This window comes from Pararge aegeria, chromosome 4 (assembly GCF_905163445.1).
Source record: "Pararge aegeria chromosome 4, ilParAegt1.1, whole genome shotgun sequence".
NCBI lineage: Eukaryota > Metazoa > Arthropoda > Insecta > Lepidoptera > Nymphalidae > Pararge > Pararge aegeria.
Genome location: NC_053183.1, coordinates 7773673 through 7801267, shown reverse-complemented (window position 1 = coordinate 7801267; position 27595 = coordinate 7773673). Strand labels below are relative to the sequence as shown.

At 34.7% G+C, this 27595-nt stretch overlaps 1 protein-coding gene across 1 annotated transcript; it reads right to left on the bottom strand.

Annotated features, from left to right (window-relative positions):
• Nucleotides 1-301: 301 nt before the first annotated feature.
• LOC120623394 lies at nucleotides 302-18380 on the bottom strand. Its single transcript, XM_039889404.1, has 5 exons — nucleotides 18286-18380; nucleotides 8635-8800; nucleotides 6137-6242; nucleotides 4314-4497; nucleotides 302-406 (listed from the first exon to the last, which is right to left on the bottom strand). The coding sequence occupies exons 2-5, from the start codon at nucleotides 8789-8791 to the stop codon at nucleotides 302-304; spliced, it is 552 nt and encodes a 183-aa protein (XP_039745338.1). The 5' UTR covers nucleotides 8792-8800; nucleotides 18286-18380.
• Nucleotides 18381-27595: the final 9215 nt, after the last annotated feature.

Here is a 27595-nt window from a genome sequence, read left to right as displayed (position 1 = left end):
TTAAAATACGTTCATCTAAAGTTGCAGAATTGCAGATCCTAAATTGTTAATAGTTGAAATATAACTCAAAACTTTAATACCCACAACACTTTAATAATTGCCATAGCAGATTCAACTAGAATCTGAGTGGAATGTCCAAGAACAGTTTCATTCGCTCGCCGATATCAGCGATAGTGTGATCGTCGGCTGTCTGCTAGCTGTCCTCACTCTCCGCAACGTCTTCTCCGTCGTCGTCGAGGGGTTGGCTGGTCAGCGCAGCCCAGAGCGGTGATCTCGCTCCGAGTTGCGCTGAGCCCCGCCGCTAGCTGTCCCTAGCACACGCTGCCGCTGATACCGCCACACTGCCCACTGCACCCATTGCACTGAACAGTATCGTCCCTACTTCCCGGTCTGGAGTTATTTCAACCTGCGAACAATTAAACAATGTAGGAAATTCCAACAGTTCAACTATATAGGAATTTTAGATTGCTTTTGTTGTTCTTCTTGCCTTTGTCTCACGTTATGTGGGTTCAGCAATGTCTACTTCAAACTTGAACTGGTAAATTTGGTTGTTTTATATTTTCCGACCGAACGCCTGTCTTTCATTAACTCTGCTTGGGAATATTTCTGTCGTGGATTAACCATCACCTTTCAATTTAAAGGTTTGAGATTGTAGTCCGCTTTGACCCTATTGGAGAAGTTCCATTTCGCATCAGACTCGTTTTTAGAAAGTACAAAACTCCGTGATGGTCATTTTCATACATTTAATTATATTTTGATATAATGGCTTGTTCAAATTAGGTTTACCAAAATGTTTAGCATGGACTTCCATAAAGTAACGTCTTCCTCTGTCAAATTTTAACCTATACGAGTTTTATTTTAAACCATCACGTCATTTATATAAAAGTTATTTGTATACATATAACGTTTAAAATAAAACCGACGATGGTTTAGTCAACGGAAGGATTTACAAAAAGGGGATGAAAAATATTTAAATGTTGAATAAAAAAGGTCCCATGTTTTTATCCAGCTATGCTTTCAAGATATCTCTTGGAACTTGTAAAAACGGATATTTTAAAAATGGCGGCACTTTGGCTAAGTTCCTTACACAATATACAAGTACTATGAGTATGTAAATTTACGAGGTTTATACCACGTAAATATTTGCATTGCAATGAAATTCAAAATATGCTTTGTTCTATATTTTATATCTTTTGATCCCGACAAAAGTCCATCGGCCTTTTTGTTATGAAATTTTAAGAGGCTGGTCACCAGATATTGGGTCATGTTTATTTACATTTTATGACTCCGAATGTTTACAAGACAATTAGCACAAATCTCAAGCAATGAGATTTTATTATATAATCGAAATCTCTTGCACCAACTACATCGACATGCATATTAACTTGCAGTGCGGCACAAACTTAACTTCATCAAAATATAATAATAATATATTGGGTTATAAGTTTAAAAGCGATATAACAAGACCTATTTTACCAGCCATTGTATTGTTAAAATATTTGCTTAATCAGTGTACAACAATACTATCTTTATATTATATATTGCGAAGTCGTGTTATTTTAGTAGCAAACTTCAATTAAATTCATTGCATTTATACACGAAACTGTTTGGTACAAATCAGCCAGCCAAGTTGCCTTGACCCTGCACTGAGTTGTGTTACGTACGCACGCAATAACTTGAACACGTAAGATTAATTGTTTCCGTTTATAACAGTAACTTTGGGCTTGGACTGCATACAGTGTCGAGACGTTCTGGAAACTATTTCCATACTAGATATTCCCAGATATTTTGTTTTCAAAAAACATTTTTGGCGCTATGCATTATTTCTTGGTAAATAGGAAGTAAGAAATTCTGAACAGATGCAACGGTATAGACATATGCAAGCAAACGCTTATGCCAATATACCGTACACACACACACACACACACACACACACACACACACACACACACACACACACACACACACACACACACACACACACATCACACACACAGAGACATGCCAAACTATATAACATCTCGAAGTTTGTGAGTCGATGGATAATAATACTAACTATAAGGCATGCAATGTTATTGATACCCGTTTATATTATTTCTTTAATCTATCTTCTTCTATCTTCTTCTATCTATATATATATAATGAAAATGGTCTTCGTTTGAGGCTCAATCACGCCTAAACCACTGATCGTATTGACATGAAACTACCACCATTCGATGCGAAATTTTTCCTAGATGGTTTATGGCTATCTATTTTTTGAATTCCAACATTCCTTCATTTTTTTATTGCTGTTTTACTTTTATGAACATTTATCCCGCTAATAAAAACAAAAGATAAGCATTTTCTCTTGATTCTTTTGTTTTCATGGATTTCAACAGAGTGTATTAAACGGATTATGGTTTTTTACATTCAGCTAAGAATCTACTCACGGTAGTGGAGAACGGCTGGACCAATTGGGCTTTTTTTTTATCTTCAGAATTGTCAGGAGAAAGTTTTGTATGTAAGAAAATTTTAAAAAAGCCCGATAAAAAGTTAAAAATTTCGATGATAATCGAAGAATTCCCATCTATATAGTCACTCACCACGAAATCTCGGGAACCATAAGACTTAGAAACGTGAAACTTGGTAGGAATATTACTTTTGCTATGTAGAGGTCAGCTATGAATAGATTTTAAGAAATTCATTCCCCAAAGGGGATTGCGGGGGCGTTAACAATGAACAATTCCCGTTTTTAAACTATAGCTCCTATAGACTTCAAATTTGGTAGGAATCTTCTGTAAGAGGTGTAGAAATAGGCTATGAACGAATTTTACGATAGCTCACCCCACAGGGGGTTGCGGGGGTGGGTATTAACAATGAATATTTTTAATTTTCCAGCTAAAGCTCCTACAAGCTCCAAATTTTGTAGGAATTTTCTATAAGTGATGTAAAAATGATTAGAACAAATTTTACGATATCCCACCCCAAAGAAGATTGCGGGGGCGTTAACAATGAAAATTTTCAATTTCCAAGCGATAGCTCCTATAGACTCCAAATTTAGTGAGAGTATTCTATATGTAATATAAAAATGATCTTCGAGCGGATTTTACAATGAATCACCACCAATAAGGTTCGCGGGGGTGGGTGTTAACAATAAAAAATTTCAATTTCGAAATATAGCTTCTAAAAATTCTAAATATGGTAGGAATCTTTTATTATTCACATAAAGAACATCTCAAAATGGATTTCAATAAAGTCTACTTCCGACAGGAATTGCGGGGGTGGGTGTTAAAATCTAAAATTTTTATTTCTAACCTGTAACTTCTACAGACTCCAAATTTGGTGGGGATCTTCGTGTATGTAGGGATATTCGTGTATTTCCTTACAACAATCGTCTTTTTGGCAGCGGAGAAAAAGTCATTGAGAGGTTTCAAAAACTTAACTTTACATGTAGCTATCCAATCAACGGACTAAGAATTTTACATTCATTTTACTTTTGCAGACTACATAACCGACGAATTCTTTTATTGCGGGATCGCGGAAATGTAACAGATTAAAATGAATGCATTTTCCAAGCACATGAGATGTGGAAAAGAAATTTAGTTACTTATTCCAATAGAATTCATAAAAAACATGCATAATTAATTTTCTATATTCCGAAGAAAGGCACGGAAATGTTATAATGATTGCACATTGAAAGTTACAATGAATATTAGTGAGAAAAATCACCTGGATGAAAGATACAGGCTAAATCGATGGAATTTGGAATTTGAGTAAGTCTAAACAATATCGATGCTTACAGTTCTATCCGCGGGGCCTATTTATGTTCATACAAAAATAAAAAAAAAGGAGAATAATAAAAATATGAAAAAAATAAATAAAAATGAAACATAAAATGTAATTTATTTCCTTTTTCAATTCGCCCAGCGAAGCGGGCTGGAAACGGCTAGTAGACTCATAAACATATATGACACCGAAATGCAATTATATTCTAGGTGTATCAGTGTGTTATATGATCATTGATGGATTTAGGTTAATCGTGAAATATAAATAATTATAATAAAAACTTGAGGTAGGCTTATTATAACTAGTACAATTGAAGTCGTACCGAACCGAAAGGAAACCTAATATTTCCAGAGACGATGCTTTTTCTTTTCTTATTCTATTTCTATCTTTTTCTTTTTTTTTTTTTCTTATCATTATCATTACGATTCCCAAACGAAATTTAATTTTAGTTGTATTTTTTAAATGTTAAATATTAGATCGCTTTATTCCTACTTGTAGGTTTTAAAATGTTCGGTCTTAACGTGGCTTGTGGAATCGATTTTCCTTACCTGTGACAGCGTTGTTTGTTCGGGATCGGAGCGTTCTTCCAACACCGTATCCAGTTCTAGAGTGGGGGGAGGTCGTGGTGATCTTATCAGACTGACTGCACGAGGTCTATTTTTGATTGGTGAAAGCCTCACCACTGATAGCTCCCCGCGATCCAATTCGCAGTTACGCCGACGCGCTCTTTCCCTGGAGAAAGGGAACTTTTGATTATATTTGCAACTAAAATTATTTTTTTTATCGTAATAATTGACGGAAACTAGATTAATTTTCACTAATAATCTCGTAAATAAAATATGATTGAGAAATTCTACTTCGCAACACTGTCTTGATACCAATTTTAGCATTGAAATGTGATATTTATAGGACATTTAGGACATTACTTTAGTACTTTTTGAAGATTTTGAACCGTAGCCGAAAACCGTTAACGACGCGTGGCTTATTCGTCTCATACGACTGGCTACTTTGAAAAGTTCACTTTATGGTACATAACATAAAACACACACTACAATGCCAACACTTCCAGTTCAGTCGAGTAAGTCGAGGTATTGCTATAGATTCTAAAGAAGACGTATGTGAGAAGACTATTGTTGGTCATTATGCTGTGATAGTTTTCACATCAGATTAGTGATAGAGTTTTCGCAGGGCCCTTATTATAGAATGAAAAATACCAGAAACTATCAGCTTTTGTTCTAAGTTTTCAAAATTCAAATTAATTTCATTCAAAAAAAATAATAAATCAAGTTTTTTCCAAATTTCGTGAAATCAAATACATATGATTTGACAACTTCGCGTAGTCGGGTATGTGACCGCACGATAGAGTCGTCGTTCGCGCGCTACTGCCGAAGTTACATTATAGTATGAGTAACAACATACATACATAACATAGTGAAAATGCCCCTCGCACTTCACACTTCACATCTGCGGAATGTTGGTAGCACACAAACTTTTCCCATTTTCCCCATTTTATGGCAAACGCTTATAGCATAAAAGGTAAAATAATTACTGTCAACTGCTAAATGGAATAAAGTGACTAACCGGCTGTTCGAAAAACACTACTAAAGTGGAGTGGTTTTAGATGCTTCAGTATAAGTCGTGTACACGGTTTCGGTATGTGTGAATATAATTAATATTTCTTTGAACTAACCCATCAATATTAGAGGAAAAACCTTTATGTTTAACATTAAAGGTAACCTACCTTTAATGTTAAAAATAAAGGTTTAAACATTAAGGTAATCAAAGAAATGATTTTGTATCTCCTAAAAACTATGATAATTACAATTGCGCTGTTTTGCTAATTAAGTGACGACATGCAAAAAAGTCTACAGCATACAATAGTCTCTGGATGTCTTAGTAAGAAAACTTCACGTTTTCTTATCTTTTCAGCAGAGCGGGTGTAACATTGAAGTTGTGTTATCAAGACCGATAAGTTACGACTCTGGCAAACAGCTATATATATTGTTAATCCACTACAAGTTAGCCCTTGACTGCACTCACACCTGGTGGTAGCGGGCTAATATGTTAGCGAGTGTGGCAGTTATATTGATCCCCCCCCTAAGCTCCGAAACGCTATATCGCTGAACGGCACATCTTTTTCGGTAAGGTGGCAACTAGCCACAGCTGATGCCTCCCACCAGAACAGCCCAGAGAAAATTCAGTAATCATAAATTTCAAAATTTACCCTGACGGGCATCGAACCCAGGGTCTCTCAAATAAAACCACAGCACTGACCGTTGCGCTAGAGAAGTCGTCAAATTCACCATTATTTGATGATATAGATATCTTATGATACCGCGAGTTAAAATAATTGACCTTGATTCACATTTACCTTGCTAATTTTGCTCTTCTTCGCAAACAGCATATAACTGTTAGCGCCAATAATGGAAAGCCAAATATACACGATACAATTGGCACGACTATCGACTCGGGCGTTACTGAAACAATAGAGCTTTGTTAGGGGGTTATTATTTACACCTTCAGAGGGACGGAAACAAAGGGAATGGGGTTACCAGCTAACAAAGAAAAGTACTGGATAATTTCTTGACTTTGCCGTAGCTTTACGCTGTAATTTGACACCAGAGTTTGTACAGTTATTTTATTTTTTAAGCGATTTCAAAACAGGTTTATATTTCGTTTTATTTATTTATAGTTATTCGTTACTTATTTAGCATGTTTGGGATCACATCACGAGGTCCGGTTAGTTCGATTTCCGGGTCTGGCCATATAAGTAACATAAAAGCTAGAGTACTTCTGTTATGAAATCTGCAGTTCCTGCCCAGATTTAGAAACTTAGCAAAATTAGCGTCCACTGTAATTATCACTAGCACGTCATAATAATCGTTTAAGCCCAACAACCCGTATTCGAGCAGCGTGGCGTTTCAAAGTTTTAAACTCAGCTTATATAAACTGAGCTATGATAATCATTTTTTTCACCACAACAAGAAGAACACAATGGAAAATAAAATAAATAAAATAAATAAATAAAATAAATAAATAAATAAATAAATATACTACGACAATACACACAACGCTATCTAGCCCCAAAGTAAGCGTAGCTTGTGTTATGGGTACTAAGATAGATGATGAATGAATATTTTTTTTTTTTATGAATGAAATACACATAAATACTTATAATATACAGATAAACACCCAGACACTGAAAAACATTCATGTTCATCACACAAACATTTTCCAGATGTGGGAATCGAACCCACGACCTTGGACTCAGAAAGCAGGGTCGCTGCGCACTACGCCACTAGGCCGTCATAAAACTAGGTTTGTAAGGATTAAACTTCATCGCGTAGTTTTGATCCGCGTGATTTTTTTTAATCATTAGACTGACAGGTTATCCGAGAATAAGATGTATCTTTTTCTCTTTAAATAACGATAAATGGAAAACATAGGTGTAGTTGTTTATTTCAGCTTAAACCTGTTATATTTGTATAAATCTAGGCACTATCCAAATAAATTAAATAAACCTTTTAAACATGATGACGATGTAAATAGTTAGAATAACAATTCCACGTATGCGATAAAGATTTTGATTAAAGTGGTGTTGTTGTTTTCACTTAATCCGCTAAGTGGAAAGCTTTGCATTACTCGCGTGACTGGCCTTAATTCTAAATTGGTGGTATCGGATTGGAGTGAAAAATAATCTTTCGTTCCGAGCGATCACGGGTAAAATTGTTTGCACAACACTTTGTTTTTAAAGTATTTGCGACGCTACTAAATCGTGCTGGAAAAAAACCCATTAGAAAATCCTACAGCTAATATAGTGTAATTGATAGCATAATGATAGCATAATTTTCAACTATCTCTACGTAACAAAACCGAATGAGAAAATTCCCCAAAGATCCAGAAACAGAGAACAATAACGCTGGAGGAGTTGCTAAGGTGCACAGTAGCAAGGGCAAGCACGTAGAATATAGTGGTTGGGGTATATACCCAAAAAGTAGCAACCACACATTTTATTACTAATTTGTTAAGCCAAGCCAAGCTAGGAAATTACACGGGTGCAACTGTTTGATATAAGTTAATGCTTATTGTATAAATTGTATGATGTACTGTAAAAAAAAATTATATTCCGCGAAAAGCAGAAAAATCTGTAAGCTGAAATTTATTATTTCTTCAATCTTTATACTCTGTATCAAAAAGATCTGGCAAAATGTTTACGTCTTATCAATTATATGTGTCTTGGCAATTGGAAACATTTCCTAAGAATTCTCCGGTGTCGGATTGGAACGTCGTTTTCCTGCTTTACGTGCGTAGTAAGATTTTGCAGCTTTATAGCAAATTAAGCTTAGTGTTCATTTCGTTGTGTGGAACTCCATTTATTTTATATTTTTGTTCAAATGTATCAAAAGATTTAATCACACAAAACTATCCATATTTAAGGGAATAGTTATAATTTTTTTCTAACACGTGAGATTAAATTCAATATTCAAATTCAAAACTTTTTCATTCATGTAGGCCTATCACACTTATGAGATGTTCATACATATAATATGTTAACATAATTGAAAGAAGGTGATAACTTCGTTCGCCAACTTAACCCTAAAGCTATGAGGGTTCCAAATGTTCCTTGGTCTAAGAAGAGCCCACAAATAACTTAGCTGGTAATTTTTTTTTTGTTACACCATCTCACAGTAAACCACGTATGGTTATTCTAGCACCTAAATCTAGACCCTTAGCATATTAATATTACCACTGTATTTCTCCTGATCACCTTATTTAATATTCTTCTGGCTCTGATTTGAAAGCTCCAAGGATTATATTACAATTGTTATAAGGGATAAATTTGAAGAGCAGTAAAAGTGAGTAACTAACCTGTTGGATAAATAATAATTGGTGGTCGCTTGTTGCTGGTGGTGGATTTGGCGACTGCGGCGATGTTGCTGGTGGCAGTTGTAGTCGTGGTTGTGGTAGTGGTACCACCGAAGCTTCTGAGGACATCAGAGGAGTTTGCTGCCTGCGTCCGGGCCATGGTGATGGTCTACAAAATGGGAGCATAACTCAAAACTTCATAGATAAGTTACATAATAGTACAGTTTGCGAGTTCGTTTTCGCTTAAAATAGTTTTGTAGGTATTACTATTAATTACTAATGCAGGAAAACCTTATACCTCGGCGTAGTTTCCTCGTAAAATCAACTCCTCTTTTAATATCCAATTATAAAAATAGACATGCGTTTACATGTGATAGCAGCGATGCCCATATCACAATCGTTCTGGAAGAAATTTCTGAATTGTCATCGGTATGACTAGTTACCGCCTAACCCGGAAAAACGTGCCGCTATGTGATTTAGCGTTATAGTACGAAGCCACATAGAAATCTTTTTTTTTTTTTAAATCTCACCTGGTGGTAAGGGTTGATGCAATCTTAGATGGAAGCGGGCCAACCTGTTAAGGAGTATGGTCTTGTCATACTCCCTAATCGGTTTCTACACGAAATCCAAAAAACGATTACGAGTTTCCAGTTCGATTCTCTTTTCTCTCACCCTCATCGCAGTCTGATGGAATGGCAGCTCCAATACGACTGGAAAGAGTTCAAGCGCAGGACCGACAGTTTTCGTGTTTCGAGAAACGGCGGTAAATCATACTCGGTATTTGGTAATTGTCGGTGATTTATCGCCGGCCTGGTTGTAAGAATTTCTAAATAGAAAACCCAATACTATTCATTCACCCGACCCGGGGATGGAGCTCAGGACCTCATGAGCAGCTCGTGAATATGCTAATCACAAAACAAACGAGTTCCACATAATAATACACAAAATAGAGTCAAAGAACCCAGAAAGAAGAGTGTGATCAGTTTAATCGATCTAACTCTTCTCTATCAATGGCCCCTTACTGGGCTGTTTTTTTTATTCTGCAACAAGTTAGCACTTGACTGCAATCTTACCTGGTTGTGATGCAGTCTAAGATGGTAGCGGACTAACCTGTTTGAGAGTATGGTAGTCATACCCCTAATCGGTTTCTACCCAACTACGCACCGGAACACTATCGCTTAGCGGCACGTCTTTGTAGGTAACAAGCCACGGCCGAAGCCACCCAAAAGACCAGAAACGAAAAAATTCAGAAATTAAAAATTTCCGAGTTGCCCCTGCCTGGACCTGGACTTAATTTTTAAATTCACAGCGTTCGACGTTGCGCCAAAGTATTACGACCTCAACCCTTCTCATTCTAAGAGGAGACCCGCACTTTGTAATGGGCCGCTATTGGGTTGATAGTGATAATAAATGATCATGCTTCAGACAGTAAATTTTTTGATAAAGTGGGGAATAAAATCCCAGTTGTTCTATACAAGAGTGTGCTTGTTTGCCAATAATACTAGTAGGGGAAGATTTCCAAAATAAAAGGTTTGATGATCATAACTCGACACCAGAACTATGGGGTTGAAATAATTGTCGATCTCCCTGGCGCAATGGTGAGCGCTATGGTCTTAAATGGTCCTGGGTCCGATCCCCCGTCCCCCCGTCGGAGGTAAATCACCTCCGACGGGGATCGGAATCTATAATTTTCCAATTTTCTCTGGTTTTTTCTGGCTTTGGTCGTGGATTTTTACCATCTTATCTACAAAGACGTTATGCCAAGCGATAAAGCCAAAATAAGCGATGTAGTGTTGTCCAAAATTCGTATAGATCTGATATCATTGGAGATAGAGGACAGAACTCCTCAACAGATAACAGCAATCTCTCATTCATCAGCTCTCATTTAAATGAGAGGATTGCTGTTATAACTAAATAACATAACTTAATGGTAATGGAGCATGCTTAGCTTTTTGGACATTAAGCATTCCGGTACGATGCCGTGTAGACACCGATTAGGGATATGGGTTTAATGTAAACTTTACCCTAACAGGTAAGCAATACCTGTTTGGTAATTTAAGTAGTGGAGTAAAAAAGAATAATTTGACATTGCCTACTTTATTTCTTTCAGCAATATTTGCTTTATTTATTATATAAGGCGTATCGTACAGATATGCGGGTCGGTGTGAAACGGCGCAGCCGGGCCGTAGTAATTGAATGTATGTTGAGGAATATTCGAGAATAAGGCGACTAGGCTTGCCTGAGCACGAACATATATCCGGTATGAAGTAACCCGACGAAAATGATTAAATGCTGAATCTTGTGTAAAACAAAGTATGCTTCTAAACTACGCAAAAGTTTAAAAATACTACTACGGTACTTTCATTTATTCATTCATTCATAAAGTAAACATGTACATTACAGTAGAGAAAAGCAAAGACCAGACCCTTGCCTCGTACATCACAGTGAGTGTACACGATACACGATACATTATGTATCCCACCAAGCTGGATTTGGATATGTATTGTATGAGGATGATGGGGATGATAATGAGAAAGATATTTGACAAGAAGGTGACTAGGTCTGCCCGGGAAACAATGGAAGTTGAATATAAAAATAAACACGCGCGGTTTCACCGATAGACATGAACCGATTGAAAGCCGGACATAGAATCCACTCTACGTATGTACGAGGCAGTAGGTACTTTCATGGAAATGGCTTTGTTGTTAAATTCTGAATAGAATTTCCCGACCCAAATATCCCAGAAAACTATCACTAGTGATTAGACCAGACTCCTCATGTTTTAGGCACGTAATGCAAATTGCGTGGATTTTTCAAGGTGATGTCAAGAAGCTAAAAAGGAGGTTTTCAAAGCACCGTATCTTTCAAATAGGTGCATATGTAAACTAGAAAAAGGTACATGATATTTTCAAGACCCTAATGCAGTACTTTTCGGACTTCAAAACACCATTTAAGTATTTTTGTTGCATAAAGAAATCAAACATCTACTTCAAGTTTCAAAGCAGTGTATCGCATCCTGATTCAATTTGAAAATAAAATTTCAATTTGTTAACCACTTACGTAATTAATTAATTTACTATCGAAAAGCACCATTTTGTCAAGTTAAGCTGATGATGGCCACCGGAACTACAGAATTTGCAGGTTGCGCTTCGATTATGGTATATAGTAGGTAAGAAATCTTTATTCAATATTTAGCTCGTCACAATAAAAGAGCTGATGGTGAAGTGCCGAGAGAACTCCTCAAGCATTAACGTTCCGGCTTCGGGAAAAACAATGTTTTGTATAAGGTTATGAGCAGTTGACATTCGGCTACAATTACTTAGTTATGATTGCAAACCTACCCACTAAATACCAAAAAAAAAAAATGTATATTGTAATTTTCTAGTACTTTCCTTGCTTCAATATAAAAAAGGAATACGAAGTATTAAATTTAATACATAGTAACTTTCTACCTTATACTTGGCACCGACTTCTTGTTTTTTAGTTGTACTTATTACAAAGTCGTTTTTTTTGTATGCTACGAATACGTAAGCTTAAGGCCCCAAAAATATTTTTAGTTGTATAAAAAAGGGTGCTTTAGGAGTCAGATTTAGGCAGATACATAATATTTTTGACCAAACCATGTGCTAACCTGCTCACTTACTACGCGGCATCGTACTGAAAAGCAAAATCACTTAGCAGCACGTCTTTGCTATTGGAACGATAACTAGCCACTTCCTCGATCAGACCAGGTAAAGTACATTAATTTTAAATTCCGAATTTGCTGGTTATCGAACCCAGTGGTCCCCACGCGTATATTCAACGCCATAACGCTTAGTTGCTCCAGGGAGGTCAACTGTATGACGGAAAAATATATGATCTACTAAAAGTTATTCGTCAAAAGTAATAGCGCAGTAAAAACTTTCTTTTTTGCAAATGAAATTTAAAATTAAAACAATTGTATAAAATATCGGTATGGCATAACAATTTGTACAATCAAAAGCCTAACTAGGATTTCTGATGCAAAATTGAGCCAGTTTATTCTATGATTAGTGAAAATTATATGCCATTTTATTGAAGCGTAGTTAGTGATTACGACTCACAACTCACAACAGCTTTGACAAGCGACTTAACCGGCGACTTCGTCCATAGAACAAGACTAAGATCCATAGAGCATATTTCAACTTTGAGCAGCCTTAGGAATAGTTAAAATGGGGCAAAGATTTTATATATCTGATGCACTTACCTCTCTTCTTAACGTGTACCAATGTACACGGGTAAACAGTAAACAGACAGTAAGTTAACAGACAGCTTAAAATTTGTGTCCATTTGAAGCGCCAAATTTGTCATATAGGAACTGGAACTAATATTATACCTAGTATAATATCAAAGTTCGTTCTATCTTTGCCTGTATGTCAGATGTTTAAAAAAGTTGTGTTTATATTATCTTTAAAGCTGACAGCCATTTTATAATAATGGAGCATTTTAAAAACGCGTGGTTTATCATTCAAATAATTTTAATAGCTGTAAATAAAATGAGGCAGTTGTTCCGATTTCACGGAAATACACTTTGAATGTATTTATTTGTATGGAATTAAATTTATATGACAAAACTTCATGATAAGTAGTTATTCGGAAACTCTCTTTGTATTCTGTCGACTGTTGTTGTTTAGATAATGCGCCCGATCCAAAGTTTGGATTTTCGGCAACAAAGGAATGATAAATTTCACAAAAGGATTCAAAATTTGAATATCATCTTCTTCGTCAACCTAATAATGCTCGGAAAAAATCAGATAAAAGACAGATTCTCATAGAAGAGAGGAATACAGAGCATATACCAAACATGCTGACCAAAACTGTATTTATTTATAAAAAGGTTTTAACGAAATAAAAAGTTGCTACATATCCAGTCAGGCAACCTAAACACATAAAATATGGTCAATTTACGTTATACAAGTTTATATTAAATACATACTCCTAATCGGTTTTTACCGGAACGCTTAATCGCTTACTGGCACGACTTTGTCGGTAGGGTGGGTACATAGCCACGGCGGAAACCTTCTACCAGGCCAGACATTTCAAAAATGTACTTCCTCTCTTAAACTTTTAGTCGAATTCTTATAAATCCATACATTTTACCAATGTCACTTAAAAAAGTCTTCTTGATATAAAACTGTTATCCTCTACTTAGGTATAAAAATTCAAAAAATTATTTAATGTTCAGAAATTATGAATTCCCAAATTGCCCTTGCTGGGAATCAAACCGAATCCCCTACTTAGAACCACAGCTGCCCAACGCTACGCCAGGGTGGTTGGTGGTGGTGGTTGGCGTTAAAAAAACGTTATTTGAGGTTTCGGTATTTGAAATTCGCAAATACACGAACGGTTCAAGACGGTGTCGTCGATTAAATTATTCTTGGTTCCCATTACGCAATAATGTATTTTGCAGGTCTGAATTTTGCCATAAACTGTCTTCCATACCACGCAGAACATGTTACGCCATTAATCCCGGTCCTTATTACTAACAACTGTTAATAATTGCTACCTGAGTTCGTTACCTGAGGCTGCTAATCACATTGAAGTGTAGAGGTAGAAAATATCTATTTCCCCCTATAAAAGAGGCTTTACTCTATCTGTGTGAGTCAAATACAGCTTGATCTTGGAGATCCAAGAATATGCGTTTCTATTACTTATAAGTCTGCATTTGCAAAGCCCAAACTAAAGCACGGGACTACCACAATAAGAAGGGGTTAAAGCCGTAATCCACCACGCTGGCCCAATGCAGATTGGTGGACTGCACACACCTTTTAGAATATTATCGAGGACTCTCATGCAGGTTTACTCACGATATTTTCCTTCACCGTTGAAGGAATTGTTATTTTAAACGAATTTATTTTAGAAAAGTTTGAGGTGCGTGCTGGGATTCGAACTCGGACCCCCGAAGGTAAAGTCGAGCTCCTACCCACTGGGCTAACACCACTTAAGAGTATACTATAGTATATTGTGCCGGTTAGTATCACCAAGAAGTGATAACAATCCCGACCTAAAGCCTGTATTAATGTCCCGACATTTAGCTAAGTACCGATTATTAAGTATCGGTACAAGTATGGTACCTAGTTACAGGGTCTTAGTTTGCCATCGGTTTATTAATGGGGACCTAAGACCCTAAGAGGCATAGTAGGTAGCTCATGTGTTAGTAGTGGAAAAGATAATAATAAAAAAAAAATGATGAGAGCCATTGGCCGAGTTTTGGGTTCGTACAAATTAAAAATGAATAATAGGCAAGCACGCTACAGCTTAGCTTCCATCTTTACATCATGATAGCCATCATGATGTAAAGATGGAAGTCAAGCTGCTCTATAAATGTTTTTTTATAGAAACGGCACCCAGGGTAGGTAGCCGAAATTGCAGCAAGGATAATGTGTCAACCGAAATAGCAACTTTGATCAATTATTTTTTTAATATATGGATTTTCATGCAATCTTTTACCCCCTTAGGGGTGAAATCTCCTAAAGTTAGCTCATTCTTACAAATAAATGTACATCCTCTATTAAACTTTCTTTGAGGGTGGAATTCTAATAAATCCATTGATACGTGGTTTACTTTTTGCATATTTGTCAACGGAAAAAAAAATCACCTTTCATTTAAAAATAGAAGTACTTTTATATATTAACTTTTATCCAACAAAAACAAGTTCTTCAATTTTTATTTGTTAGATATATAGTCTTAGCTAATTTGAGAAGGAATAAAGTATCTATCGATATCGAAGATTTCAGTATAATGTTGGGGTCAGGTTGTCCTTTATGCCAATTGAAACTCTCGGAGTCGGTGTACTTTAACACACAATATGGCATTGAAATACCCTTTCTTGAAGGTTCTATTTTCAATACAATCTTGTCATAAGTTTTGTCCCGCATTTATAGTATTGATTTCGAGAAAAGGTAATATTTATTATTATTAACGTAAACACCACAGTTTACCATTTATTAATATAAAATCCCGGATACCTCCTAAGTATCTATATCCAAAGTAAGTAAGTAGATAAGTAGGTAGGTACCTAGTTAATAATTCTGTTATAGTAATAAATATACGTCTATAATTTTGTTGTAATAAATATATATGGACTATGGACGTAAGATAAAACTCCAGACATCACAGGAGAGATAAACAGTTTTGTTTCATTCAACAAAATATAAAAAAAGGTTTCCATATTAAGTATTAACAATTCAGATATTTATTAATACCTATTTATAAGGTTAAGAAGAAATCAACGGAGACTTGATTTTGTTGGGACAAACAGGGTAAAAGAGATAGAGAAGGTTGGAAAAGGCTACAACGACAAGAGCTAAGCTCTTAACTTAAAGAAGACTATAACAAAGTTAGATCTAAATTTAAAAATAATAATCAGTAACGCAAGAATGCATAGGTAAACCATTTCGAACAAAGCTTGGAAAAAATGGTATTTGCCATAAGGTTGCTTCATAGGTTATAGTGGTGAAATTTTACTACTTTATTTCTAATGTATCAAAAAATCCACAGCAAATTACTTATTTAAAAATTAACCGCAGAAGTTACTTTTACAGTATCCTAATTGATGTGCGGTGAGCGAAACCTGACTACAGCCCACAGATTTTTTTCAGAATTCAATTCAAGCATTTCAGTATGCATTAAGAATTTATTACTTTCAAACGAATCACCGGTCAGTAAGTAGGTTAGAGTATGACCGTATCGAAAGGCCAAGCTTTTAGCTGGAAATAACGTATTAAGTACGATTACTTATTTTTGTGTCATGTAGCTACGCATTGCAGTTGGTACGACAGCGATTGCCTACATATTGTTACGCCTGCGAACCTTTTACCTTATTTTGGACAACTCGAATATTTGAACATTTATTTCTTAAAACACAAATGACCAATTGAGAATTTAAAAAGGCCGTTTTTATCAAATTGTATGCATAAAAAATAAAAATGTGCCTGCAATACCAGCACCTTACCCATATATTCATACTAATAATTCTAACAGAGGAACCAAGTAAGTCATTACTGACCCCGGGATTCGGTCCTAGGACCTCGCGATTCGTAGTTGAACTTGTTAACGAGGTAACGAGGACCAACGAGACATTTAGACAAATGGTGCATAAATGTATAATTTTATATTTATTTTAAACGGTCTTTAATTGTTTTGTGTAAAGTCTAAAGAGTTGTAGGTAACATTAGGACGGTCTGGTGAACACACAAGGCTGTGGTATTCGGAAACCCCCTACAAAATACTTTAGTCCAGAAGTGGACGTCCATTGCTGTAAATGATAAAAATAAACTACTCAGATGAATTATAGTTTTATCTTTTACATACGTTTACGATACAAGTTTAACGTTATAAGTTTTTATATGGTCAAACAATCCAGCAATATAAAAGTTAAAAGCAAAATATTATTCTTCAACAGAATTACCCACTTACAAGAGATTTGAACGGTTGTTAAAGTGGTTCAAGAGAATAGAATTCATGGGGCCAAACCTACCTAATCGAATACAAATTTGACCTTTCATTATATTTCGCTTTCCAAGTACTTAATCGCGGAAAAACTATATTTTTTAATTAAATGACAGGATAGCTCACGACTGCAACTGGATGGGTCAATAATTTAGTCAATATTATCCCATATTTCTAAAATCGGTTCTACGCGACATGCTACTGCAACACTAAATGATTCAGTACCTCATTACCGGCAATGTATACTAAAGCTGTACTAATAGTAATTTATAAAGCTTCATCCACAGCTAATCTACTGAAAAGTTTAAGAGGTAGAGGTAAGAGAAAGTAGCTGTGTGAGATCTGGAATCTGTGACAGATCGTACCAGAGCTAATTTTGAAATCCAATTGCAGCTTGCTTGCTCTCCAAACTTATTTCATGAAATTATTTTTCCAATAGAAGTGAGCCCTTGATTGCAATTTTTCCAGGTGGTGGTGGAAGTGGTATTGCAATCTAATTTGGTAGTGGACTAACCTATCAGCTATGGCACTATTAATTTTGAACTTCTAGCGACCTGTAACTTTAAATAACAAATGCACCACCGCTGCGCAAGGGAGATCAGATGCAATAGAATTTCCGAATCAGACAGAAGTTTAAATATAAATGGAATTCCTCTATAAATTTTACTACCAGAATCAATGTTTTTACGTAAAAAGTCACGAGGAGTGTTAAATTTCCAAATTTACGAGATTCAAATGTTTGTGCTTTTTCGAACAGTGTCCTATGTCAGTCAGCATTTTTCACTATAACACTTGGTTACGTTATTAAATAGGGGCCCATTAAAGTACTTATAATAAACCGTTCATACCTACATATTTTAACCGACTTAAAAAAATAAGGAGATTCTATGTTCAACTAAATGTATACTAAATGTATTTCAAACAATATCTTGAGGTGTATAATATTTGCGTTAACTTAAGACTGATCTAATAATATTCTTCAAACTTAGCCTGGGATTCTTTATTTTATAAAACATTATTAACTATGAAGCAAAAATAACCATAAATAGTATATTTACTTATTCATATTCCTATTTTGTGTAATAAATGATGAACATAAAAATACGAGTGGAATTCGCATATAAAACCTGGCTATAAAATTAAAGTGCATTTCGTGGACAGCTTTACATGTCATTTCGTACTTACCGATGCTCGTGGATATACACTGGCGACGTTTTTATTGTTATGAAATAAACATTCCAAATTAATTTAAGAATAGGATTGATTTAAATATTTTTTTGTTACTGCAAAGTTAACTGTTTATTTTACTGAATTATTGTCACGTTTTTCACATATTCGCGTATTGTAGAGTCCCGTGACGCGATTTAATAAACGAGCGTCCTGCCTGGAGTTCGTCCGGCGGTAAACTGAAGCTCGTCTGGAATCTAACTGAAACAACTGCCTTCGTAGATGCAGTTCGACCGTAGCGCCCGAATTCACGGTCTTTTATTAATATAAATTTGAATTTTCGGCCGTCGTACAAGCTCCATTCAAATGGCGGGATTTAGTTAGGAAGGCGTGATTGTTTATCGTTTGTTTTCATTGACGGTGTTTTCTTTATTGCGGAAGGGGGCTGAGCTTTATGTGTATTCGGCAATTTATTGCTGTTTTAATATTAACAAGCTGTGATTTTGTAACAAATTGCTTTGCCTTTCTACGTTCAAAGATAATTATTTCGTCACTAATTTTATTTAGAAAAATATTTGTTTGAGAATAAAATGACTTTCTGATCATCATCATCATATCAACCCAATACCGGCCCAGGCCCACAAGAGGGCACGGGTCTCCTTCCACAATGGGAAGGGCCTAAGGCCGCAGTCCACCACGCTGGTTCTCTGCGGATTGGTGGACTCCACACACCTTTGAGAACTTATGGTGAACTTTCGCGCACAAGGTAGTTGCTTACTCACGATGTATTCCTTCACCTTTGAAGCAAGTGTTGTTTAAATACTTAATGCTTAAAACGCACATAACTTAGAAAAGATAGTGTAGGTGAAGTTAGCAGAGCATTTGCCAGCAGATCAAAAATAAAACGGAGTTCTCTTCGCATGCAGCTGAGTTCTAGAGTTCCTGATGATTTTTACGAATAGTTCTGGCGTTTTTACCCCCAAAAAAAGGGTGTCAAAAAATGATCTGCTAACTTCCGATAGCAGATCATTTTCGAGCAAATCAAAATTTGATGCTTGTTCTGGACGCATGCAGCTTAGATCTATAGTTCCTGATACTTTTTAATAATAGTTCTGTCGTAAATACTGAAAAAAAAATTCTTAAAGAAAATAACCCTAAACATCCTATCGTACACAAAGACCTTTGAATAAAACATTTTTTAGACCCGTACTCTCTCGAAACTCTTTTCTTTCTCACACATCAGTATATAAACTATAATAAAAAAATATTAAAGTTCTTATAAATCAATCAAGTAAAAAATCAAGTTTCAGAGTCACCACAACAAACATGAAAATTTATTTTCTTAAATAATTACATAAAATAATACAAAAAATTTGTTTTTGAAAACCCTACCTATTAAAGGGGTAAGAACTCTTTTGTTTCTGTTGAAGCATCATAACGCCTGAAACATAACATAAAACCAAGCCTCAAACACTATTATTCGAGACTGCATATCAGACGTCAATATTTTAAAACCAAAAGAATTATATGAGGATTTTTTTTTTGAAAACCCTTTAAACCTCACAGCTTAGAACTCTTAAATTTCTAATAGAACGCTACTTACACTATAACACGATTAAAATTCAAGCCTAGAACACACGTACTTTAGACTGCATATCACACGTCAATATTTTAATGTCTAAAAAATTAAATAACAGAAAGTATATTTTTTTTGGCAACCCTATAGACCACACAGCCTAGAACTCTTTAATTTTTGATAAAACACTTCTTACACTATAACACAATTAAAATTCAAGCCTAGAACACTCGTACTTTAGACTGCATATCACACGTCAATATTTTAATATCGATAAATTAGATTGCTTGAGTTGTATTTTTTTTAAGAAATCCATCCTACAGCCTAGAACTCTTTAATTTTCGATAGATCACTACTTACACTAAAACATAATTAAAATTGAAGCCTAGAACACTCGTACTTTAGACTGCATATCACACGTCAATATTTTAATGTCTAAAAAATTAAATAACAGAGTGTATAATTTTTTTTGGCAACCCTATAGACCACACAGCCTAGAACTCTTTAATTTTTGATAAACCACTTCCTACACTATGACACAATTAAAATTCAAGCCTAGAACACTCGTACTTTAGACTGCATATCACACGTCAATATTTAAATTTCAGAAAAAATTTATTACTTGAGTTATATTTTTTTTTAGAAACCCTTGACATACCACAGCCTAGAACTCTTTTGTTTCCGATAGAACACTACTAACACTATAACATAATTAAAATTCAAGCCTAGAACACTCGTACTTTAGACTGCATATCACACGTCAATATTTAAATATCGAAAAAATTACATAACAGACAGTTTAATTATTTTTGGCAACCCTATATTCCACACAGCCTAGAACTCTTTTGTTTCCGATAGAACACTACTAACACTATAATATAATTAAAATTCAAGCCTAGAACACTCGTACTTTAGACTGCATATCACACGTCAATATTTTAATATCGAAAAATTAGATTACTTGGTTTGTATCTTTTTTAAGAAACCCATCCTACAGCCTAGAACCCTTTTGTTTCCGATAGAACACTACTTACACTAAAACATAAATAAATTGAAGCCTAGAACACTCGTACTTTAGACTGCATATCATACGTAAATATTTTAATGTCTAAAAAATTAAATAACAGAAAGTATAATTTTTTTTGGCAACCCTATAGACCACACAGCCTAGAACTCTTTAATTTTTGATAAACCACTTCTTACACTATGATACAATTAAAATTCAAGCCTAGAACACTCGTACTTTAGACTGCATATCACACGTCAATATTTTAATATCGAAAAAATTACATAACAGAAAGTATAATTTTTTTTGGCAACCCTATAGACCACACAGCCTAGAACTCTTTAATTTTTGATAAACCACTTCTTACACTATGACACAATTAAAATTCAAGCCTAGAACACTCGTACTTTAGACTGCATATCACACATCAATATTTTAATATCGAAAAAATTAAATAACAGAAATTATAATTATTTTTGGCAACCCTATAGACCACACAGCCTAGAACTCTTTAATTACTAATAGAACACTTCTTACACTATAACATAATTAAAATTCAAGCCTAGAACACTCGTACTTTAGACTGCATATCACACGTCAATATTTTAATTTCAGAAAAATTTTATTACTTGAGTTGTATTTTTTTTCCGAAACCCTTGACATACCACAGCCTAGAACTCTTTTGTTTCCGATAGAACACTGCTAACAATATAACATAATTAAAATCAAGCCTAGAACACTCGTACTTTAGACTTTAGAATTTTAATTGTGTTATAGTGTAAGAAGTGTTTTATCAAAAATTAAAGAGTTCTAGGCTGTGTGGTCTATAGGGTTGCCAAATAAATATACTTTCTGTTATTTAATTTTTTAGACATTAAAATATTGACGTGTGATATGCAGTCTAAAGTACGAGTGTTCTAGACTTGAATTTTAATTGTGTTGTAGTGTTAGTAGTGTTTTATCAAAAATTAAAGAGTTCTAGGCTGTGTGGAATATAGGGTTGCCAAAAATAATTAAACTTTCTCTTATGTAATTTTTTCGATATTAAAATATTGACGTGTGATATGCAGTCTAAATTATATTATAGTAGTGTTCTATCGGAAACAAAAGAGTTCTAGGCTGTGTGGAATATAGGGTTGCCAAAAATAATTAAACTGTCTGTTATGTAATTTTTTCGATATTTAAATATTGACGTGTGATATGCAGTCTAAAGTACGAGTGTTCTAGGCTTGAATTTTAATTATGTTATAGTGTTAGTAGTGTTCTATCGGAAACAAAAGAGTTCTAGGCTGTGGTATGTCAAGGGTTTCTAAAAAAAAATATAACTCAAGTAATAAATTTTTTCTGAAATTTAAATATTGACGTGTGATATGCAGTCTAAAGTACGAGTGTTCTAGGCTTGAATTTTAATTGTGTCATAGTGTAGGAAGTGGTTTATCAAAAATTAAAGAGTTCTAGGCTGTGTGGTCTATAGGGTTGCCAAAAAAAATTATACACTCTGTTATTTAATTTTTTAGACATTAAAATATTGACGTGTGATATGCAGTCTAAAGTACGAGTGTTCTAGGCTTCAATTTTAATTATGTTTTAGTGTAAGTAGTGATCTATCGAAAATTAAAGAGTTCTAGGCTGTAGGATGGGTTTCTTAAAAAAAATACAACTCAAGCAATCTAATTTATCGATATTAAAATATTGACGTGTGATATGCAGTCTAAAGTACGAGTGTTCTAGGCTTGAATTTTAATTGTGTTATAGTGTAAGAAGTGTTTTATCAAAAATTAAAGAGTTCTAGGCTGTGTGGTCTATAGGGTTGCCAAAAAAAATATACTTTCTGTTATTTAATTTTTTAGACATTAAAATATTGACGTGTGATATGCAGTCTAAAGTACGTGTGTTCTAGGCTTGAATTTTAATCGTGTTATAGTGTAAGTAGCGTTCTATTAGAAATTTAAGAGTTCTAAGCTGTGAGGTTTAAAGGGTTTTCAAAAAAAAATTCCTCATATAATTCTTTTGGTTTTAAAATATTGACGTCTGATATGCAGTCTCGAATAATAGTGTTTGAGGCTTGGTTTTATGTTATGTTTCAGGCGTTATGATGCTTCAACAGAAACAAAAGAGTTCTTACCCCTTTAATAGGTAGGGTTTTCAAAAACAAATGTTTTGTATTATTTTATGTAATTATTTAAGAAAATAAATTTTCATGTTTGTTGTGGTGACTCTGAAACTTGATTTATAAGAACTTTAATATTTTTTTATTATAGTTTATATACTGATGTGTGAGAAAGAAAAGAGTTTCGAGAGAGTACGGGTCTAAAAAATGTTTTATTCAAAGGTCTTTGTGTACGATAGGATGTTTAGGGTTATTTTCTTTAAGAATTTTTTTTTCAGTATTTACGACAGAACTATTATTAAAAAGTATCAGGAACTATAGATCTAAGCTGCATGCGTCCAGAACAAGCATCAAATTTTGATTTGCTCGAAAATGATCTGCTATCGGAAGTTAGCAGATCATTTTTTGACACCCTTTTTTTGGGGGTAAAAACGCCAGAACTATTCGTAAAAATCATCAGGAACTCTAGAACTCAGCTGCATGCGAAGAGAACTCCGTTTTATTTTTGATCTGCCGGCAAATGCTCTGCTAACTTCACCTACACGAAAAGATAAAGGTGCGTGCTGGGATTCAAACTCAGCCGCCCCATAGTAGAGTCGAAGTCCTACCCACTGGGCTATCATAGCTCCTCTGCATAATTGAACATATATTTGTAAAACCCTATACTCATTTATATTTTTTGTAATAAAAAACGGTATCTATTATATTTTAATGATCCCTTTAGAATAAACGAGAAAAGGAAATGTAGTCTTATCCTCATTTCTGAGGCCGCAATCGCAGAAAAGTGAAATTATATTCGTAGCCATTTATTCTTCATTACATTTCGAATTTTACTGAAATAATTCAGTCGGTATTGAAATGGTAAAGTAAATTTACATTCTTATAACAAATATTATTTGTAAATCTGCTTTCCTTTGCTATTATTGTTACTAATAATATTTTAAGGTATTATGTACCTATTATATTTTTTTAGATCCTGAATAGATTTGGATGTGGTATATTAAGAAACCTCTTTGTTTTTATATGATATAGTTGTTTTATCTTTAATTCTGCATTATTTTGATTTGCAGAGTTCCATGTCTAATTATATTATTCTGTATTACTTCTTGTATCTATTTTCTCCTTTTCCAATTATTATTTTTAATCTAGAGTACAACTTTGCGGCTTGAAAATAAATAATATTTTCTGAACTGGCTCATATAGTTTGATGTTCCCTATGGGAATTCAGACTAGGCTTAGCATTTAAATTATTTACTACTAGTTGTTTGTTGCCCGTGACTTGGTACGTATTTCTTTAGGCTTTTTTTTTAAATATCGAACCGTCTGTTTTCCTGGTGTAAAGAATAATTTATGATGCGAGCTATCGCGCTACGTCAAGATTTGTTTAGCTGCTATAGTAACATAACGAATCCTAGACTATCAAAACCACAGGTTGGCTGCACCGGGCAGTAGCGTTAGTTATGGGTATTATAGGCTTATTTCTGCAATCCGATGCGGTAGGAACCGATGCGGTATGCGCAAGCTTTCATCTTTATTTTCTAATACAAGTTTGTTCAGTTTACAAGATGAGGTATTTTTAATATACAGACTAGCGCTTGGCTAATAGTGTAACATTTTAATTTTGCCATTGACTGAAATCTCACGTTAGCGTAAGTGGTAATGCAAGTGTTTAAGTTTCTAGCGGCCACTTAGCGACCAGACCAGAAACTTAGATATAATAAATTCCCAAATTACCCCTGCCAAATCCGAATCCAACCTCCAACATAAAACCACAGCGCTCAACGCTACGCCAGAGAGGTCGTCATATTAAAAAAAAATTAAACAAACACATAGAAAGTAACGGGCAACAGCTAGTAGTAAAATATACAGTATCGTTATTTTCCTGGAATTAGTGGCCCTTTTTTATGCCGCGTAATTATGATGTCCCGGAGACTGATATTTTGTACAATGAAAAGCAGAAGCTGTAAGGAGCAATTTATAATTTTATCAAACTTTATACTCCACACCGAAAAAAATCGTCCGCAATGTACTCGGATGTAATATTTCACTCCGGGAGTAACCTTAGGAGTTGACTTTCAGTGAACACTTTGCGGAATCCTTCATGATATCATGAAATTTCGCAAATACCAAACGCCCACTTCTATCGGATATTTTGGATGTTTTGACATGTATTGAAATAAAAGTACCTTTATTATGTCCATAAAAGAAGCAACTTTGCAGAACCAACATCTTCCGGGATGTTGGTTCTGCATCCCGTATCGGGAAGACATTAAGATTATATAAAGCGTTCCACGTTCTATCGTGCGTTTGCTACGAGTAAGATTATCCTTATCACAGGCCACATTATTGAAAGAAAAATATATATTTTTTGCAAATGATGGTAACTGTTTTGTTATTTATTGGATTTGTAAAAATACTTAAGAACTAAAATAATATACGACTTATCACTAACTTTTGTTGGTTAATTGCAGGTTGGGAAGCTTTATTTTAAGTATGTTCGCCTATGGAATACGGGCTTATAATAAACTGGGACAAACTTGAGACTATTCCATGTTGCACTGCTATAGTAGGTGGACTCGTTAATTATATCCCCTGTCATATAAAAGGGGGATATAATTTTTGTCTAGTGCCTGTGCTAGCCGTGCAGGGCTCGACGACATCGAGGGGCGAATGGGGGACGTTAACCTGAGGGTACCTGATATACTAGGCTTGGAACTCGGCTCGTTCGGGCGAGCGAATCGGAATTAGGAAGCAAGGTCCTACAAATTTCTCGGGCCCGGAGTCAGCGTCGGTTGTCGTCGCAAGCAAATGTCAAGGACTTAAACGCCATTGACATTGCTATATAACAACATTTGTTCCCTGTTTTTAGTGCGGGGATCCATTGTCGTAGACTACTATATCAAAAAAAGGACAGAATGTTATGGTTGATACCTATATCTTAGTAGAAAATAATTAGTTCAGTAGTATATTAGTAGGAAGTAGTTAGTTCTGATTCAATTGTCTTGCGTGATCTTTGTGTTTGGTTAAATAAAGTTTTAATGTGATGATAATTATTTGACAAATGAAAATAATCATAAAACTTAAATACTATACTATATATATGCAAATATATATGCTTATTTATATGCACTACCTACCTCTCTTCTTGTGCTGTGTTTTACGCCTTTGGTTTAGCTGGTGTACAATAAAAGTCTATTCATTAATTCATTCATTCATACTAAGTTCGAACACCCTTTGCTTTCTGAGATTGTGTGAACCCTACGTTGCACACCTAGGGTTAAGACTTACCTTCCTTTTGTTTTTAAAAATATAAAGGGTAACCGTATATCATCTATCCACGTAGGAGCATAAAAAAAAACTATTTGATAAAAATGCGATTTGTGAAATCTACGATGGATACAATAAAATATACATTGAGGTGAATTTCTTATTCAACTGCACTGGTACATGTTTTAAACACTACTTTTAATGTAAATTATGATAGTTATTTAATACCTATTTTATGCTACGTAAAGACTAGAGCAATAATTTAATAGTTGATGGGCTCTCAGTCCTGAAGATAAAAGATTGCAGTAAATATTTCGTCAAAAACAAATAAGAAGACGCTTTTTGATGTGGAAATATCAACACCTATTTATAATATTTCCTCAACAAGCGGTAATAGCCCAGTGAGTTGGCCTTCGACTTCACTTTAGGGGGTCGAGTTCGAATCATAACACGCACTTCTAAGTTTTCTAAGTATGTGCGTTTAAAGCAATTTAAATATCACTTGCTTCAACGTTGAAGGAAAACATCGAGTGGAAACCAGCATGCCTGAGAGTTTTGCATAATGTTCTCAAAGGTGTCTGGAGTTTATTAATCCGGACTGGGCCAGCGTGGTGCCTAAACCTCTTCTGATTGTAGGAGGATAAACGTACCCAGTTGTGGGCCGGTAATGGTTGATATGAATATATTTCCACATCCGTATAGCTTTAATTAATATTATATCTTTTCTATAGGTAAAAAAAGATGTTGCCTTATACTGAGAGATCAAAGTAAAAAAAAACATTTGCATTAAATTTTGATATTAGTAAGGATAAGCGGTCAAAAAACATGTGAGTTTCTTTAAACCCGGTGTTAGTAATAATAAATCTAAGATTGCAAATTGTACTGCTATCCTTATCTAGAGAGAAGAGTAGGAAAAGGATAGCATCACTAAAATCAATCTGCCATTTAAATATTTTTCATTGATTTTTGGTTGATTATTAATTTCTGGCTTTAGTATTTGTAGGCGTAAATAATCTTTATGCATAATCAAATGCACAAAGGGAAACTGCAGAAATGTCTATTATAAATCTAATTTGCGTAGCTTTGCAGACGCCTAGAAAATTTCATGTTTATTTTTCACTTTTCCGTTGTTATAAACGTTCAGCGGCGTTCAGGGCTTTGCTCGGGCTTAGAATTCAATTTGCATACCTATACCCATCTGATGCTGTCAGATTTTAGGAAGCTGCTTTTGCAATAAATATTTATGTAAAACTGAATTTGCGAGCAATTTCACGCCCACGTGTATTTCGTGAAGAGTTTTGTAAGTGTTTCTAGTCTGAAACAATTGTATAACTTCGAACTTTGTCAATCTTTTAATATCTATAGAGAC